Source organism: Talpa occidentalis, unplaced genomic scaffold (genome assembly GCF_014898055.3).
Source record: "Talpa occidentalis isolate TD23 unplaced genomic scaffold, MPIMG_talOcc4v2.1 talOcc4.2, whole genome shotgun sequence".
Taxonomy (NCBI): Eukaryota; Metazoa; Chordata; class Mammalia; order Eulipotyphla; family Talpidae; genus Talpa; species Talpa occidentalis.
The window spans coordinates 46,288,629-46,308,711 of record NW_023602073.1 but is presented as its reverse complement, the minus strand read 5'-3'; the positions used below and the strand labels follow the sequence as shown (position 1 = coordinate 46,308,711).

At 44.0% G+C, this 20,083-nt stretch overlaps 1 protein-coding gene across 1 annotated transcript; it reads right to left on the bottom strand.

The window, feature by feature from the left end:
* Window positions 1-8,118: 8,118 nt before the first annotated feature.
* On the bottom strand, window positions 8,119-9,589 carry LOC119251321 (patr class I histocompatibility antigen, A-108 alpha chain-like; the record flags this gene model as incomplete). The annotated part of the gene is made up of 2 exons (XM_054698635.1): window positions 9,485-9,589; window positions 8,119-8,279 (listed from the first exon to the last, which is right to left on the bottom strand). Coding segments are annotated over exons 1-2 (225 nt in total), but the record flags the coding sequence as incomplete, so codon positions are not given.
* Window positions 9,590-20,083: the final 10,494 nt, after the last annotated feature.

Genomic DNA, 20,083 nt, shown 5'->3' with positions numbered 1-20,083 from the left:
CTGGAAGGGAAGGGAAAGGGAGACTCTGAGCCTCAGGCCCCCATCTGATGCTCTGAAGGTCTCCAGAAGGGCTCCTGATCCCGAGAAGCTCTGAGCTCACGTTTCCTCCTTACCCCAAGCCAGCATTCAGGGCTCCAGCAGCTGCACATAGCACGTGTATCTCTGCTCCTCTCCAGAAGGCACCACCACAGCTGCCCACTTCTGGAAGGTTCCATTCCCCCCAGGCCTGGTCTCCACCAATTCCGTGTCCTGGGTCAGGTCCTCCCATTCTCACTGCCAGGTCAGGGTGATGTCCGCAGGATAGAATCCCAGGGCCCAGCACCTCAGGGTGACCTTCTGGTCAGAGGTGGGGTGGTGGGTCATGTGTATCCTTGGGGCCACTGGGAAGAAGGGTGAGAACTTCCACACTCTGGGTTTTTCCCTCATGGGCCCTGAAAAACCCTCATGTGACCATTCTGAGAATGGACAGGGCAGTGGGTTTAGAAGAGGAAGCACAAAATCTAGAAACCAGCCTGGTCTGGGGAGTCTGGGAAAATCTCTTATTCCTTAGAAAGTCTAGAATTAGGGTGACAGCTCTTGATAAGGAGGATGCAGTTCACTAAGGAGAAGAGCACAGACTTTTGCTCCTGACCTGGGGACTCAGAAAAGCAGGAGTCAGATCAGAAAAATGTCCTCAGATCAATCACAAGACCCTGAGAGAAAAACTGATGGTTCCCAAGAGGGCTGCCGGGTTCAAAACATTCCTTGAAGGGTGAATTCAGGGCTGGTCTCCCCTCAGGCTCAGGAGACACTGGATTCCTTAACTGTTGTGAGGCAAATTAGGGTCCTCTAGACCAGTCAGGAACACCAGGGGGCTCCTCCTTTCCTGACCAGAGAGGGGGTGCTGCTGTGACCATGCTCACTCTATCCTCCCCGCAGGTGCCAGCCTGAGGGAGTGTAACTAGCAATAAAATATAATTGCTAGCCCTGTGCACAGGTGTTTGAGGGAGGCTCGATTCCGTGGGATTCAATGACCACACTGTATTAAAGGAAAAAGGATTTATTGTGAGCAACAGGCGAGCAAAATTATAAACAGTGCCCCAAACCCAACCAAACCGATGAACATGCATACATACTGTACAGTTTCCTCAGAAATCAGCATCACGGAGGCAAAGAGTCAGCACTCCGGAGAACAGCACAGGAGACGTATCCAAGTTCAGCAGCAGCTGGGCGACCACTGTGTTTTTATCTCCCAAGGTCGGATATGGCCAGTATCCAAGCCCAGGGATTCATGGTGGGCTGGTCACGTTTCTGTGCGCGACGCCCCAGAGTTACATAACCAACCATATTTCTTGGTGGTCCCGGACATCGCAAACAGTTACATAACCAGCCCTATCTTTGGGCTCCTGGTCGGGCGCTGGCCAGGCTCCCGGATCAGGGGGCCAAAAGGTGGTCGCACATCTTCCAATGTCCCCGGCAAAACGACATTTTACTTTATTTTCCTACATTTTGGCCCTACGGTTTGTCGGGGACATAGGGCTGATTTTGATACCAAAAACTATGGGCAAGTGCCGAAGACCAGCTTTTGGCAAAATGTCGGGTCAGAAGTCCGTGAAAGGAAAAGACGGCCTAGGTGAAGCGAAAGGGGCTGAGGGGAAGGGGATGAGGTAGTGAGGAGACACTGCACTTGGTGAGGTGCCAGTATCTTCTACTGAGGGGCTCAGCAGGTTTTTTATTTATACTTTTTAGCAAGCCGAGAGATGACATTATTATATACATAGAAACAAAGCAGAAAAATTAGTGCATCCCCTTTTTTTATAGACTTTTGGCCACTACGTGCTCTTAGCAAGAAGGCAACCTTCAAGGTTAATGAAAAAACTAAGCCTTACACTAAAACTCATTGTTTTAGCTAAACAACAACCTATGACAATAGATAGCCGCCAGTACATCCCTATCAGCTAAAGCCCAAGCAAGAAAAGACTTTTCTTATTTGCATGGCCTTTAGTTGGGGACCAGCTGTTACTCAGCTATTAGAACTTTGTTTTTACCTAGAAACTTTTTAACTTACATAGCTTTATTTAAAAACTTTTTTAAGAAACTTTAAGAGAAGGCAAAAGAAGGACCTACTAGAATTATTGTGCTGGATTGCTTGTCAGGCATGTACAATAAATTGCCTTTCATTGTCAAGTGGGCCAAATTGTTTAATAACTAATTTTTAAACAGATAATTTTTCATGCCATCCACCCATAGTCTGTTGACACGTACCATTTACTGCCCAATATATTTTTTAATATTTTTTTTTTATGACCAAGAACAAAAAGCAAAGGGATACCAGATTTTCAGCCCCATGGTGTGAGGTCCTTTCTCTTAGCTTTTGTCAGTATCCTATCTGGCTGGGGCAACAAGGCCTTCTGCAGTATCCCCCCTTTTTCTTTTTTTTGGCCATGGTTTTTATGGTGATGAAGATCGAATATATGGATGTTGGAATGCAGTCTCAGATGAAAAGTGTACCAGGTTCCAGTGTGAAAGAAAACCAGTCCCTTCAGGTATTGTCCATTGTGGAAAGCAAAAGTCCTCCATTTCTGGAAAAACAGTTCATCAGTCCAAGCCAAAAAAATCTGGAAGCATTAGCCAAAACAAGACAGCAAATATGTCAAAATCTCAGAAAGAAAAAAAAATCTTAAAATGGTTTAATTTATGTAGAACACAAATTCTCCCAACCTTGATCCCAAATTTTAACAGCATAGCAAAAGTTTGTAAACTAAATCTACTTTTTAACCATTTTATCTATTTTTGCATAAAATCACAGGACAGAATAACTAAGCAGCAATTTTAGCTGGCTTTGTTGGAATACTCCATATACAATCAGAGCAAACCCTTGGCATCCGGTCCATGTAGGCTTTAGGAACAAATTTGGTCTCATCAGACTCCACCTGGGCTTTCCTCTTCTCGAGGGTACCAGGGACTTTTCGTTGGCCGAGTTGTCCAGTCCTGCCAATGGAGGCAAGCTTCCTCACCTTCTTTGGAGTTTTCTGGAACCCTATGAACAAAGCAAACAGGTTCTCCTCTTCTTGGTTCAGCTCTGTTGTAACTTTGGAAGAACTTCACGCAAAGCCACACAATTAAACTTATGTCCAATTTTTTTTGTTTAAGCAGACAAAATCCCTATGGAAGTTATGCAAAAACAGACTCTGAGCTAAGTAGTAAAAGATTACTACCACTATTTTTATGCTGTGTTGGTATCAAGGGGAGAGAAAATGCAAACACAAGTTAGCTTTGCTGGAAAAAAGAATTGCAACCTTGCTGCAGATCATGGTCACCAAAACAAGAAAACTTTGTGGATTCAGAACAAAATGCAAAAAAAAATTTACCAGTATTATGTCAAAGAAAATTTAGAAAATATCAGGTGTATTTAGTCCTGTGCAGGAAATTTGTACTCTGAACAGTTCCATCAATAGGAATCCGTTGAGGTCTTTTTTTCCCTATTTTTCCAGAAACAATTTTTGGAATAACAATCAATAAACAATCAACAAACAATTGAAGTATGCAATATTACAAGGTGACAATCACCACTGACAATTTACAAACATATCAGGTACTGAGAGGTTTTATACACATTTTAGAAAACCAGTGTTAACATTTTTGTACATGCCAAAGTTTTACCATTTTCCCAAGTGACAATGCTTCCTTTCCAGTTTTACTTTACTGGGTAAGCCAAATAGAACAAATTTATCTAACGCCTTTCCCGGAGGAAAGGGAGAAACTTTGTGGAGTGTCTCAGGAGCTCTACTGAGGTTTCACAAAATTTCCTTGCATCAGCCAAAGGACAGGCTACCAAATTTGTACTTGAATTTAGATTTCTGGGAAGCTTTGCCATAAATATCAGCAAAACAACAGAAACAAAAATATTAAATTTCTATGAAGATATCGGCTTAGTTTAGTATTATAATGTTGATAATTTTACTGAAATGGCCTGTGCGGCCACATGAAAGCAAGCTTTAGCATTAATTAATTTCTTTTTTTTATTATGTGAATAAATTGATTAAATAATGCAATACAGTTAAATTTCCAACACATATTATTGTTTTTCTTTAAACCTATTATTTGCAGTTTTTATAAACCAAGGCAGATAAAGTTTACTTTCCCTCAAACCTTTTACGACTTACTACATACCCTCAATTTTAGCTTTTTTTCTATTTTTTCACACTATGGTACAACCAGACATTTTAATTTTAAGACAAAACTACTCTCCCTTTCCTTTTTTTTTTTTATTTACCATCAGTCATTAATTGCTCTTTCTCTTTTCTTCAGACACCACTAAAACCTTTAACAAATCATGATAGTGGTTTCCTTTCAGTAGTCCAGAACACAAGGAGGTGCTTTCGCCACCCCAAAATGTTACTTTAAACATTGTAGATTATTAAAATTGACTTAAAAACAGTATAGCTTAGTTGCACTTAGTAAAGTTAATATGACAAAAAAAAATTTTACATATATAAGTATATTTACGTTTTTAGTCAAGGAAAGAAAAATACTTTAAAGATACATTTAAACAGAGTAGATTATTAATATTTAACACTATAACTTTAAGGCATATATGCTTTGAATATCATAAAATTTAAACTAGTTTTTATATATTAAAAATTCTAGATTATGATCTCAAAATTTGTTTTTATGAGAACTTATATAGGCGCCGTTTATAATTAGTCCTCCGGAGGTAAAAAACAAAACAAAACACAAAGACAGACACAAACAGACACAGAGATTTCTCAATATACATTTAAAATTTTGGCCATATGCATATATTTTAAAACATAGTTATTTTTGAAGATACTGAGGTTTTTAATAAGTTAAAAGCTAAAATCTGTGCAGAGAATAAGTGTCTAATCTTAATTATTACCAAAGACCTTGGGTTCAAGACCACAGCAGTCACGACAGTTTTTACTAACATTTTAGATAAGAAAATTTTTTTTTTGAGTTTATATTTTTAAGAAATGATCCTTTGGCTTTAGGTTGTCAACGCTTTATTTCATTGAGAACGAGCATATTTTAAAACAAAAAAAGAACACTGTTATCTTAAGAACAGGAGAGGAGGTAAATTTTTACAGTCTGTCTGTTTTTAGGCTTTTATCAAAATCTGAGGCTTAGTATTAGTTCATTAATGTCTGTATTACCACTTTATATTTTACGTGGTTAATTAGTTTTAACAAGAAATTTAACCTTTACAGGTCCAATAAGTAAATTTAAAAGCTTTTATTTAACCAATAAGCATTCTGTATAGCTTGTTAGCAAGTCCAAAGTAACTCAGCAGTTTTTACTTCAGACAATTTAGACTTTAAAATCAGAAAAACACAGGGAAATAGAACTTTTTTCCTAGAATGAACCAAAATAGTTTTTTAAGGTGGACAATTTGAATCCCTGGTGGGGCTTGATATTGATCTAAATGTTCGGCCACTATCCGGTGGCAGATAGTGGGGCTATGTTTATATCCTTGTGGCAACCGGGTGAACGTGTATTGTCGGCCTTTCCGTGTAAAAGCAAACTGCCCCCACCTGTCTTGTGAGATTGGGATGGTGAAGAAGGCATTGGCTAAGTCTAGCACTGCGTACCACTGTCCAAGGTGTCCTTGAATATTTTCAATAAGGGTAACAGTCAGGGACTGCAGCAGTCAATGGTGGAGTTACCTGATTTAATTGTCTATAGTCCACTTCCACGATCCGTCAGCTTTTCGGACTGGCCAAATCGGATTATTCCAAGCAGTGGTGGTGGTTATCAGCACTCCAGCATTAGTCTGTTCAATCTTGTCCTGCCCACCCGGAATCCGATATTATTTAGCAGTTATCAACCGGGAGGGGGACGACGGAAGATAAACAGGAGGCTGCTTCAACTTTCCCACCACTACATTATGTATTATTAACATTTTAATTGCAAAATGATAATCCCCGTCTTTCAAGTGTAATGACATTCCCTTTAGGATGTCAATCCCTGTGATATATTCTGGAATTGGAATGATTACTATTGAATAGGATTTTGGGGGTAACCCACTAATACTCATACATACAGTGGTCTGGGTGGCTTGAATCTCTTTTCCTCCCAGACCCTGTATGATGATAGCCATTCCTTTAAATTTTTTAGGGTTTCCATAAATCAGGGTGGCCTCCACTCCCGTATCCACTAAGGCCTGTGCTTGAGTCACATTTCTCATCAATCAAATCATCTAATCTATGGCATAAGCGGTCACAAGCAGATAACAACAACCAGCCCCGCCGGGATATTGCTCCCGGTTCTTTCCCCTTCTCAACTGGGACCTTCTGAAGGGCCCGGATTAATTGAGGCGGGGCAGCATATCTTGGAGCAGACCGTCCCAAGACTCACTAAGGCTGTTCCCCACTGCCCATTCCTTAGCCAAAGCAGCAAAGCATTGATCTTCCCACCCAGGAATATCCTGGGCAGCAACAGCAACCTGAGGCGAGCGTTTAGCAAAGAAAGGCATGGTCCTTATTGTCACACGGAATCCTGCCGACTACGCCAATTATGTATAGCAATAAAACATAATTGCTAGCCCTGTGCACAGGTGTTTGAGGGAGGCTTGATTCCGTGGGATTTAATGACCACACCGTATTAAAGGAAAAAGGATTTATTGTGAGCAACAGAGGTGATGTGCGAGCAAATTTATAAACAGTGCCCCAAACCCAACCCAACCAATGAACATGCATACATACTGTACAGTTTCCTCAGAAATCAGCATCATGGAGGCAAAGAGTCAGCACTCCGGAGAACAGCACAGGAGACGTATCCAAGTTCAGCAGCAGCTAGGCGACCACTGTGTTTTTATCTCCCAAGGTCGGACATGGCCAGTATCCAAACCCAGGGATTCATGGTGGGCTGGTCACGTTTCTATGCACGATACCCCAGAGTTGCATAACCAACTATATTTCTTGGTGGTCCCGGACATCCCGAACAGTTACATAACCAGCCCTATCTTTTGGCTCCTGGTCTGGACACTGGCCAGGCTCCCGGATCAGGGGACCAAAAGGTGGTCGCACATCTTCCAATGTCCCCGGCAAAATGACATTAACACTTTATTTTCCTACAGGGAGGTTGGGAGACCTTGCCTCTCCTCTTATCTCTTACCCCTTCTTCCCATTCTCCAGGTATCTGTGCAGCCCCTCCATGCAAGTACCCTCCAGGTAGTTTGTGTATCGCTCAGCTGCTCCAGCTGCCTCCCACTTTTTCCCCAGTGACCTGAGGCGCCCTGTCCACCTTGGTCCAGGAGCGCAGGTGATGTTGAACACCGGCCTCAGTTTCCCTCAGCCAATAAAAGGAAAGAGTTTGAGGAAAAGGAAAGTAGTTTAATTCGGGGACAAATGAGGAGGGCAGCAGACGCAGAGGGCAGGGGTATTTATACAAAGGGGTAAAAAGGGGGAGATGGGCAAGGGTCTGCAAAGGAGAGAGGGTGCCGGAAGGGGTGGGCATGGAGAAAAGTGGGCGCCAGCTTGCTTTTCTTCCATAGCTGATGACTTGTTAACGCTTCTCCCAGAGGCCTGGCCATAAAGACAACCTGTCAAACAAGGGGGGAATTGCAAGAAATACAGGAAAGACAAACTTGTTAAGTCTCATCTGGGAAACCTGTCATTTGTAACAGCATCACAGGTCCTCCTTCGGGCATGTAATCTGCACCTAAGTCGGACTGATGGTACCCACAGAGGGTACCATGGGGCCCATGGGGCCCCACTTGGAAGCCAAACATCTCCTGGAGGGTGTGGACCCTGTCCCTGCCCCGCGTCACCCCGCGGTCACCCCGCCCGCACCCCCCCACGCCCTCACCCCCCTCTACGCCCCCACCCCCGCTGGAATAAACCTCAACTGAAACTGCAGCCTGGCAGCTCAAGGTCTTGTGGCCTGTCCCTGGGGGGAGGGAAGGGCGGGTCCACCTGCCTGAGGTGACAACCTGACCGAAATCGGGGTTCCCCGCCCATCTGTGGGGATGGGGCCTTGACCACGCCCCGCCCCGCCCCGCTCACCGGCCGCGCTCTGGTTGTAGCAGCAGCATAGGGTGCGCAGGTTCTCTCAGAACATCTGCGCCTTGTCCTTCGCGGTCAGTGTCTCCCCCTCCCCCTCCCAGTACCCCCGCCCCTCCTGCTCCTCCCAGGGCGCCCGCGGCTCCATCCTCTGGCCCCGGGAGTCGCTGTCGAACCGCCCGAACTGCGTGTCGTCCACGGAGCCCACCGAGATGATGCGGGGCTCCCCGGGGCCGGGCCGGGACATCACCGTGTAGAAATACCTCAGGGAGTGGGAGCCTGGGGCGGGAAGGACACCCGGGCTGGGGAGACGGAGCGTGAGGGGAGAGGACGAGGGGGGTCCCGAGATTGAAATGGGGCATGAGATGAGCGGGCTCCCTAGTGGCGCAAGGGGTTAAGATGCAACCTATGTAGCCACCCACAGCCACTGCAGCACTAGTTTGATCCCTGACTGGCCAGGGAGCGGCCCACATGGCGCAGCAGACCTCCCTGTCTTGCCTGCTGCTCCCCTCAGCCGTGTATTTCAGTCAATCTGCCTGTATTGCTCCCCACTGTGTCTCTGGTGTATCCTCTCACCCCCCTGCGCCCCACCTCTGGCGTGTACCCCAGTTCTTGCATGCATATATAAGTGAATCTTAAAAAAAAAGAAGGCTGGAGCCTTGATGGGGCAAAAGGAGGAGGGAGGTTGGAGGTGATGCCGGCGTGTGTAACAACTGCTGCCGCTTTACCACGAGTTCTTGTCTCGCGAAACCGTAGAAAGGGATTCACAGACTTGTTGGAGTAAGTAAGCAGAGAGAGACAAATCTTGTCTTTGAAAGAAAAGTTTATTTAGGAAGAAAAGAGACAAAGAAGAAAGACTCCCAGGTATAAAGTACCTGGGAGGGGCCAAGATGAGCCGGTATGGATATTATGTTGGCAATATATACTTTCTCTCCCTCATTATGTTTAAATTTTACTCTTTCTCTCCCTGATTGGTTAACTCCCAGAGGGTACTAAGCAAGGAATTTCACATTCCTTAACAGTATTTCCTTTCCCCATCTGTTATGCTTATCGCTTTGCTTTACCTTTATGGTCTAGCCCTCCTGGTGAACATCTTTACACTTCATCTTATCATCTGAAGAAAACCAGGACCATCCTTAACAAGATTACCTGTGGTGCTAGGATGTTTGCTTTCCCCTAGTGTTTAACAATGGTGTTTATTTTTCCCAGTGGAATTGGTTGTATTTCCTTGGTTATCCTTATCTCTGAAGCCTTCCTGATTTCTTCAGAGGTCCCCTCCTGCACTATCCCTAAAACTGCCTAATAACCCTAGCTTGCCCTGTGTCTCAGAGGGATAGAAAGGGGTCAGGACAGGGTGGAGTCAAGGGGCACAACAGGGTCAGTGATGGGGGAATTGAGCCTTTTCTGGGGTCCTGCAACCCCTGCCAGGGTTCCTCTGGTTCCCCCCTTCTCAGTGACCTTTTCTCTCCAGAGCCTGCACTCACCAGGCCAGGTCTCTGTCAGGGCCAGGGCCCCTGAGAGCAGCAGCAGGAGAGTTGGGGGCCTCATGACTGGTGCTTTTGGGTCTGGGGGAGACTGAGTCCAGGCTGGCACAGCTGTGATGCTGATTGGCTGCTCTGGAGACCCTCCAGGCAATGGGGAGTGACAACTGGGGGTGAGTCGCAGTATTCTGAAGGAGGGCTTGAGCCAGATTGTGAGAGGGAGGAGAGAAACTGCCCATAAATGGGGAAGCCCCAACAGTAACCTTACCCACCCCAGACACAGCCCAAAGGGCTGAGACCCTGAGAACCACACCCTATACCTCGGACTTTGCTCACCCCCACCTCTCCTGATTATTAATCTTGAATTAATACATGATTTTAAAAAGTGATGCATTGTTCTACTAAGTTATATGATATTTATGTTAATTATTCTAGAATCAACTTTTGAAAATCACGTGTTTTATGTTCCAAAGACCCCAGACAAAGTAAGTGGCTACTGGAAGTTGTCAAGTTTACAGCGATGGGACACAATTTTCCACTATCTGGTTTTCACTTGGAGCTTGTACTTTATCAAGGCAGCTAATTACTATCATTTATCATCTGTCAGTTGATTTCATAAAGGGACAGCTCACATTCATTTTCTAGAAAGTGTGTACAGGTTAACCAAATCTAAATACTTATAGTTTTTGTCATTCATCCCTTCAAGTAAAGATGGTAGTACTCTCCAACTCCCCCCTCAAAAAAAAATGTCTAATTCACCTCATACAAATTAGTTTCCTTGGGCCATTGTATTGGATTATGGCAGAAGTGACTTAAATGTTTGCTATGTCATCAGAAACTGGGTTTACTTTGTCTCCAGATTCTTTCTCTCAAGTTTGAGGAGATGCTCCCTGCTTTCCTGAGCCTCCCTGGCCAGGACCCCACAACTCTTCATCCTGGACAGGGTGGTCTCTGTCCATGTCCATGCTCCCTCCCTTCTGCTCCCTCCTGTGCAGCCCTTCTCCTCTGGGCTCAGGTGCTGGCCCTGCCTGGGGAAGGTTGACAATGAGGGCTCATTTCCAAACTTGAGGTTAACTCCTTTCAATGCCTTTCTGTTTCCCATTGTTAACAACAGCTGATAGTGTTTTTTACTCCCTCCTGGTCTGAAAATGCTTTGTTTGTAACATTTTGTATTTTTACAGTAAGCACACATGATATCCTAAGAAATGTAATACATACATGTGTGTATATACATACACTCCCCCCCACACACACACACACATCATAGGCAGAATAAAGCAGGTCTTCCAAAATTTTGAAAGGGAGGGCGGGTGGTGGTCCTCAGGCTCAGCACAGAGCTGAAGGGCTGGGCTCCGTGTCTGCTCTGGGTGGGGTCCTCTCAGCCCTTCCTCCCTCCTCAGGAAGCTGTTGTCTGTGGGGCCCATGCAGACTCTCGCCCTTCCCTTCTGGGTGTGGCTGTTTATTACTAGATTGTCAGTACCAAGGCTTTTAAGAAGATGGCTTTGCATCTCACACATCTCACGCTTTTAGCTCTTTTCAGTGGGAAGGTGTGTCCATCCACCCAGCCCACCTTGGTCAGGTAGCAATTCTAAGGCAAAATCATTCAGTGACAAGATGGCGGGTCCTAGAGTAGAAGGTCAGAGCCTGAGAACACGTGACTGAGGGGGATCTGCCAAGTGTTTGATAGTGTCAGGGATTCTCGTGTGATTTATTTTTGATAATAAATGATTTTTTGAAGATGTATTTATTTATTTATGCATACAAGAACTGGGGTACAGGCCAGAGGTGCAGGGTGGTGAGAGGATTCACCACAGACAGAGTGGAGAACAGAACAGGCAGATTAACTGAAATACACTACTGAGGGGAGCAGTGGGCAAGTCAGGAGAGGTCTGCTGTGCCATCTGGGTAGCTCCCTGGCTGGGGATCAAACTCGTGCTGCAGAGGCTGTTTTAACCCCTTGCGCCACCAGGGAGGCCCAATAATAAATGATTTTGATAATTATTAATATTTGTTATTCACGCACACACAGAGGATTCATAAATACTCAAGAACATACACAAATACATAAGTCACATCATCCTCAGTCAACCAAGTCTCCTCTACTCTGAACCCACTGCAGTCAGCAACTCCTCATTTCTCTTCCCAGGAAAGCCTATGTATGCACTGACGTGAGTGTTAGGTCTGAAAAAGAGCGGGGGCCAGAGACCAGGAGAAAATATTTGCAAAATATGACTCTCATACAATACATGCTTTAGAATATGCATGCAACCCTTAAAATTCAACAAGGAACAGATAACATTTTAAAATTGAGCAAAACTCTGAACAGTTTCCAAGGAAACTATATTGATGGCGACTACGCACATGAACAGACACTCAACATCATATCTTGAAAGACATATATAAATGCAAGTGCAAATTAAAACAAAGACACGCAATACACACCTATTATATGGCCTAAATCCAAATGCTACTATAGCAGCCCCCCTTTATCCACATTGATGTATTCCAAGACCCCCAGTGGATACCAGAACCACCAATAATATGGAGCCCTCCATACACAAAGATTTCCCTGCACATACATACATATGATACATTTACTTTATAAATCAGGCACAGTGTGATTAATAATAATAACTTTAAAACAGGACTATCAAAATCACAACAATGTACTATAATAAAAGTTAAGTGAATGTGATCTCTCTCTAAATATCTTATTATGAAAAAACTTTGAACCTAGGTTAATTTTGGGAAACTGAGGCCTTGGAAAGTGAAAACTCAGATAAGGGGGGACACTGTGCACCAGGTGCTGACCAGGATGGGGAGCAACAGGGACCCCCACTTACTGCAGAGGAAATGCAAAATCACACAGTCACTAATGGAAGAGATTTGGCAATTTCAAATTCCTATTAAGTGAAATACAGATTTACCCTAAAACCTGCTGATCACTCTCCTGGGTATTTACCCAGCTCACTTGAAAACTTTCCTTCACACAAAACCTGCACACAAATGTTTAGCAGAGCATCCCTTAAGTGTGGGCTCCACATGGTGACGCCTTCCAACAACTGCTGTGTGGAAAGGGACCCAGGAAAGAAAGAACTTCCCAGGGAGGAAGTGGAGACCCGACCTCAGCCAGGGGGGAAGGTGACATCACCAGTGAGGAGCAGGTGCAGGTGACTCTCCAGGGCGCTGTGCTGAGAAAGGCCCTTCATGTTTCTGTTTTTTTCCCCAACCCATCACCCCAGTCAACCAAACTCACATTGAGGGCCCTTCTACAACACACCTGAGCAGCGCTCCCGTAAATGCCAAGATCATCAACACCAAGGAGAGTCTGAGAGACTATAGGAGCCTGGAAAAGCCAAAAGAAATACTAATGACACCCAAATCAGGTATGGGGATTATTGATAACATGTGACTATTGTCCCATTAGCTGTACAGATAAGACAGAGATATCCATGTTAACAGAGAAAAGGGGTGTGGGATATACAGGAATCTTGTACCAATTTTTACATACATTATTTTAAAATAAAACATTAGAATGTAGCCCTCAGGAAAGGAACAGGGAGAGGAAGAGAAAATCTTCTGCTTTGCGGTCTCCAGGGTGTGGTCATCAAGAGGCTGCAGAGAGAGGCTGTGGGGAGAGAAGATGGCGCCTCAGACACAGGGCAGCTCCAGAGCCTCCTCTCCTCTTCCCCACTCTCCCCACCCCAGCCTGGTGCCAGGGCGGCTCACAGGGCATCTCACCCCCTCCCCAGTGATGCTCAACCCAGCTCACCCTGTCAGCCTTGAGTCACACACACCCAGCCTCTCCCCTGGCTGCCAGACTAGGACAGCGCCGCAGCGCCCCCGTGTGGCCACGGGTTGAAGGCAGCGGGCGAGAACCCTGTGATCTCTCAGGTTCTCAGTGGCTCCCAGGACAGGGCTGTGGTCACGAGGGGGAGCCCCACACAACTTCAGGCTCTGCGTCTGACCTCATTATCTCCTATGAACTGTACTCCCTGTGTGTACACACACACACACACACACACACACAATAACCAGAATAAAGCAGGCCTTCCTAAATTTTGAAAGAGATAGCGGGAGGTCGTCAGGCTCAGCTTAGAGCTGAAGGGCTGAGCTCCATGTCTGCTCTGGGCGGGGCCCTCACAATTTTTTTGCATCGTTGAAAATGAGAATTTTTGCATCATTGTTCATGAAGGTTGCTCACCTGCAGAATTTTCTTGTCGTGTTCTTTTCTGTCTTTTTATTATTAATTTCTTCTTGTCTGATTTTGTATCAGAATAATGCTGGTCTCATAATACTGATTGGGAAATTTTACCTCCTGTTATGTTTTGTGGGAGAGATTCTGCAGATTTGGTATTATTTCTCCTTTAAATGTTAGAATTCATAGGGAAGCTTTTTCCTCCTGGGAATAAATATTGGGAGGTAATCTGTCAATGGAGGGCCTGGAATGCTGCCATTTTTCATTGCTTTTGCTTCCCCACCAAGCCTACTGTATAGTCTCTGCATTTTTGGTTTTTTTTAAAGAGCAATTTCTTGGCTATTTTTATTTGCAGCCAGTGCTTCAGTGCTAGATTAATGATTGCATCAAATGATAACCTCTCCTGGACCCCACCCATTCAAATGGTTGTCATTTCTGACTTTTCTAAACATGTCTTAATGGTCTTCCCCTCCATTTTCACTTCTCCTGCGGAATGTCAGGTGTTGCCTAGATTGTGGCAATGCTTCCCTACCATTATCCCAGCGCTTGGCTTGACCCCTTTCTAGTCTTTCCTCTCCACTGCAGTATTTCTAACCTAACACTACAACTGTAACATTCCCTACTCAATTATCATTAGCATTGTCTTCACCTCTCAGGTAAAATCTAAATCTCCTTGGAATAGTTACAAGACTCTATGATTTTTGTCCAATGGGCTGGTCTAAGTTTACAGATGGGGGATTTGTGAAGAATAATAGATCAGTTAAGAGAACTAAAGTCACTGCATCTTTGAGCATGGAGGTATATGGGAAATAACAGGGTGATTTCATTACAAATGCAGGAGGAGAAAATGTAAGACCAGCTTTCTACAGTCTGCCTTTTGCCTGGTGAGGGATAATAATGATCCTTCTGCTTTGTCAAAATGAGATACACCTTTTAAGGGAAGCCCAAATGTTTGCAAACTGCCCTTGTGATTTGCTCTCTTCTTATTGCAGTGGAGGACCAAAAGGACATTCATTAGGTACACACATCCCAAATATGAAGGCAGAATTGATCTAAACAAACTCTTGGACATTGTTCTAGGTCCCATGGATACATGGTGAACAACATGAAAATGGCCACTTCCTTCAGGGAGTAGAGATTTAAATGGAAAGGCACACAAGTCATTCCAAAGTATTTCTCTAAAAGCTTATAACCTCACCAATTGTGGTCTTTTTTTTTTTAAAAGATTTATTTATTTATACAAGAACCAGGGTATAGGTCAGATGTGTGGGAGGGTGAGAGGATTCGCCAGAGACAGAGCCAGGATCAGAATAGGCAGGCTGTCTGAAATACACTGCTGAGGGGAGCAGACAACGAGACAGGACAGGTCTGCTGTTTCATGTGGGTAGCTCCCCAGCTGGCCTGGATTGAACCCATGCTGCAGAGGCTGCAGACAGCTTCACAGCCCTGCACTCCACTGCCTGCACCACCAAGGAGGCCCACCAATTGTGATCTTGATCAGATCTCTCTTAAATATTTTTTCATTTATTCCCTAAAAATCCTCAGCCTCTTGTTTCCTTTTCTTTGCTTTTAAATCAGGTTTTAAAAAGCTGTTATTGACCCTGCTGATGTCTGTAGCAACCATCTTCTTATCTTTGCTGCAGTGAGAGTGGTCTGCATTTGTCTCAGTTTGCTCAGATCTCATCCTTGACTTTTGCAACCCACTTCCTCCTGGCACTTACTTGACTTTCTCCTGGGGTCCTCCAAGGCCATCTGTAGTCTCTGCAGCACCAATGCCACAATGTCCCAGAGCACTACTGGGTTAACTCCTGTCTGCTCAATGTCTCCCTGCCCTAATCTTGTGTCTCCCATGAACTGTAACAAAATCTTCCTCAACCTTCCCTTTACATTCACAACATAAGCTGAGTCAAATTTTTAAATATGAAGAAAGTTTTGACTATTGTGTGCATTTCATTTGTGCATTTTGCATATTAATTTTTTGTTTTCCCCCCTTTTTTTGTGGTATAAAATGTTAGATTATAATTAGCTTAGAACTTACCCTTGTATATTCTGAACACATTTGTTCATTTTGCTCTTTCCATTTGTTAGGCGGAAAAGGATGTCCTGAGCTAATTCCATACAGGCTTTGTGGTCTCCACCCCCACTCCAGACCAAAGACATCAAGACACTGGGAAAGACAAATCCCATCACCACCAAGGGAGGGTTGCTGGGAACTGAGGATAGAGTTAAGCAGCCAGGTTTGGTATAAAAACCAGACATGTGGGCCTTGGGGTCTCTCTCTCGCTCGCCTTCTGGCTTCACAGCTCGTGGCTGGCGGCCAGCTCTCAGAGTGCCATGTAGGATCTAGATCTGCGGATCAGGTAGGACGCATTTAAAACTTTATCTTCCACTTTTCTCCCTGAGTTGTCCATTTTCCTCTTTTCCCCTTCCCTTGTGAATAAATCTTTTATTAACCTTTTGTGTGTACTTGCAGTGGAGTATTAAGTCCCATTGAAGCACGGGAGTGAGGACCCACAGTCAGGCAACCCGTTTTATATCGGGGCTGCCCCATAACACATTCAGTAAATATTTATTCATTGATTACTTTGTGCAAAGATAGTTCTGTGGGAGATACCCTTTTTCTTTTTTTAAAAGATTTATTTATTTATTTATGCATATAAAACCTGGGGTACAGGCCAGAGGTGTGGGAGGTTAGAGGATTCACCAGAGACAGACTGGGAAACAGAAGAGCTCTCCTGAAATACATTGCTGAGGGTGATAGGGGGGAAAGGATGTCCTAAGCTAATTCCATTCAGGCTTTGTGGACTCCACCCCTGCCGTGGACCAGCACAGCAGTAGACAATGAGGCCGTCTCAGGGTTGAGAGACTGCGCAGGGTGGTCAGGGATTCGGTTAAGAAATGGCACAGAGACACACTTCAAGAGAGAGTGTAAATCTGAGTGCAACTTTATTTTTGTTAGTGGCCAGTATATATGTGTTTTTTCTAAAGGCATAGGATCGGTGAACATCAAAGAAATCAGTTTGCTCATAGGTTTAGCTTATCATTGACAGGGCAGTGATTTATGTCCAAAATACATCTGGACCTAGCCGCATTCCTAAATAGACAGGCTATTAACTCTTTCTTATATTCTTGTTGTACTAACTACTACTACTACCTACTCATGTTTACTCATAATTAATTGTCATGGGTGAATTTATATTATAATGCAGTTAATATCAAAGGTACTAAAGTCAAGCACATAATAGAAAGATTATTAAACTAACAATTCTATTATAACACAGTGTTTAGTAATGTTTCATTTGCATTAGCCTAATTACTAAATTACGTATGTTTTTTAATTAGCAATCAATGACCAGAAAAAGGAAAGATTTTAGAAAGACAGTTGTAGCAGAATAAAGTTTGTGGGCCTTGAGAAAGCGAGATAAGGTTCCAGGTGGTCAGCATTTCTTATCATCTTGGTGGCGGCTTCTGGTGGTTGTTATCTCTTGGCAGGCATTCGGCTTCTCTGCATCTTAGGGAGTTTGCTGTTCTCCCCCTGGGCGCATGGTTCCTTGCCCACTCCGGACCTCAGGGACCATGGCAACAGCCATTAGCCCTGAGGGTCACTGCAGGGGGAGGTGCAGCACACCCCACTCCAGACCAAAGCATCAGGACATTGGGAAAGACAAATCCATCACACCAAAGGAAAGTTGCTGAACCTGAGGGTGGAGTTAAGCAGCCAGGTTTGGTATAAACCAGACATGTGGGCCTTGGGGGCTCGCTTTTGGCTCTCAGCCAGCTTGCCACTCTCGGCCAGCTCTGAGAGTGCCACTGGGTTTCCAGGTCGGTGAATCGGGTAGGACGCATTTAAGACTTTATTTCCCTATTTTCTCTCCAGAGTTGTACATTTCCTCATTTCCCCTTCCCTTGTAAATAAACCTTTTATTAACCTTTTGTGTGTGCCTGCAGTAGAGTATTAATAAGTCCCTTTTAAGCGCGCGGTTGGGGACACACAGCCAGGCAACCCGTTTTATATCAGGGCTGCCCTGTAATAAGGGGAGCAGTGGCAGAGACAGAAGAGGTCTGCTATGCCATGTGGGAGGCTCCCTGGCAAGCTTCACAGTGTTGTGCTTACCACCTTGCACACATCAGGGAGGCCTGATACCCTTTTTCTTTCTTAACACTTAAGCCATTTTTGAACTTCCAGTATCACAGTTTACCCAAGCCTGTGTTTCCAGCTGTGTTCTAGTTCTAGTCATATCAGATTGTCTGTTCTCTGTGTGGGGTGGGTGGGGCGGGGGAACCTCAGTGTAGGAGACAAATTGTTGAAATCATGCCAAGTACTCTCTCTAACCATAATGAAATAAAGTTAGGAAGCAACTATAAGAAAAAAAAAAAAACAGGGAAATTATGAATATATGGAGATCAAGTAATATGCTACTCAGTGGCTAATGGATAATAGAGGAGTTAAATAGAATATAAAATGTACTTTGAAATGATCAAAAATGAGAATAGAAGCAACTAGAATCTATAGGATGCAGTAAAATTGCATCATCTCTGAGAGAAGATAGTTGCATTACAGGCCCATATTAGGAAGCCAGAAATAACTCCACATAAACAGCCTAATGGTACACCCAAAGCAACTTGCGAAAGAGGAAAAAAACATGCCCAAATTAGTAGAAATCTTAATCCCCTACAATTAGGAACAAGAGTGGAAATCAGTGTCATGGAAATCAAAGAGACTATAAATGCTGGAAGCCATGTTACTCATGTCCTCTGACAAGGGTCTGGGCGTGGGGCAGATTCCTGAAAAGTCCGGAATCTCGTTAGCTGACTCCTGCTAGTTTCTCCTCATTTGTTTGGCTAATTTCTATATGGCAATTGTCAAAATACGCATTTAAAAGTAAAACTGCAAATGCTGTTTGATCAATTACTGAATGTCCAATTTGAGGGCACATGGCACTGAGTGATTCATTGATAACATTGGTTAGTTAGCATAACAAATTCTAGACACAAGAAAAAGGGAAGGATGCAGATCTTTGAGAATGGCCCAGGAGAACAACCAGCCTAGCAGGCTGCCAAGCCTTGTTTAGATATGCTTACTAAGGAAGCCAACTTGTCTTGTACTTACATTTCCATGTCTTTGGCTCTTTGATAGGGAAAGAGTTCTTTTCCTTAACAGTTCCCGTTTCTGTACTCTCACGGTTTGCTTGTAATGTATAAATAAAGGGCTGCTGAGACCCTCAGAGGGATGATGTCTGCATCCTGACCAAGTGTTTACATCTCCTTATCCCCTCCCCTCATCCTTCCACAATTGCCCGGAAGCCTTCCCATCCTTCTGGAACCCCTGACACCCAGGCTGCTGGGCTGGTTGGCGGCATATAAAAATCAGTGAAACTAGAAGTTGGTTTTTTGAGGACATAAACAAAATAGAAAAGCCTCTAGCTAATGAAGAAGAGAGGAAATAAAAGAGCCACATGAAAGCAGAAATTCCCACAGCACAGAAATACAAGGTATCATAACTACAAACAACTATATGCCAATAAATTCAATAACCTTGAAGAAATGGATAAATTTCAGATCAATGTGGTCCACCAGTACTAACTCAGGAGAAATAGATGGACTGAACTAACTGCCTACACGCATGGACACTGAATCAATAAAAATCTCCCAAAAGGAAAGCGCAGGAGCAGATGACTTGCAAGTGATTTTATTAAATCTTTGAAGAATAGCTAACTACCTTGTTCACACTTTTCTTTAAAACTATAAGAAGAGGATGTTCCCTAATAATATTTTATGACACCTTACCCTAGTAACAAACCCAACTAAAAACAGCACAAACGACATAATTATAAATCAATATCCTTGCTAAACATCAACACAAAAATCTTCAACAAACTATTAGCAAATTGAATTCAACAGTGTGTCTCAAGGACTATACATCATGATCAACTGGGATTTATCCCAGAGATGCATGGATGGTTTGATATACATACAGCAATCTATATAATACACCATATCAACAAAAGTAAAGATAAAATATGATAAAATCAATAGGTACAGAAAAAGCAGTTGGTAAAATTCAGCACCCACTTAAGATAAAAGCAATAAATAAGGGCCTCCCCTGGTGGTGCAGGCAGTTGAGCACAGCGCTGTGAAGCTGTCCGCAGCCTCTGCAGCACCGGTTCCATCCCGGCGGCCAGCGAAGGTCCCACGTGCGAGCAGACCTCTCCTGTCTCGCCCGCCGCTCCCTCAGCAGTGTGTTTTGTCAGTCTGCCTGTTCAGTTCCCACTCTGTCTCTGGTGAATCCTCTCATCCTTCTGTGCATCTGGCCTACACCCCAGTTCTTCTGTAAGTGAATAAATAAATCTTTAAAAAATAATAAGATGGGAATAAAGGAAACTACCTCGCCATAAACAGACTGT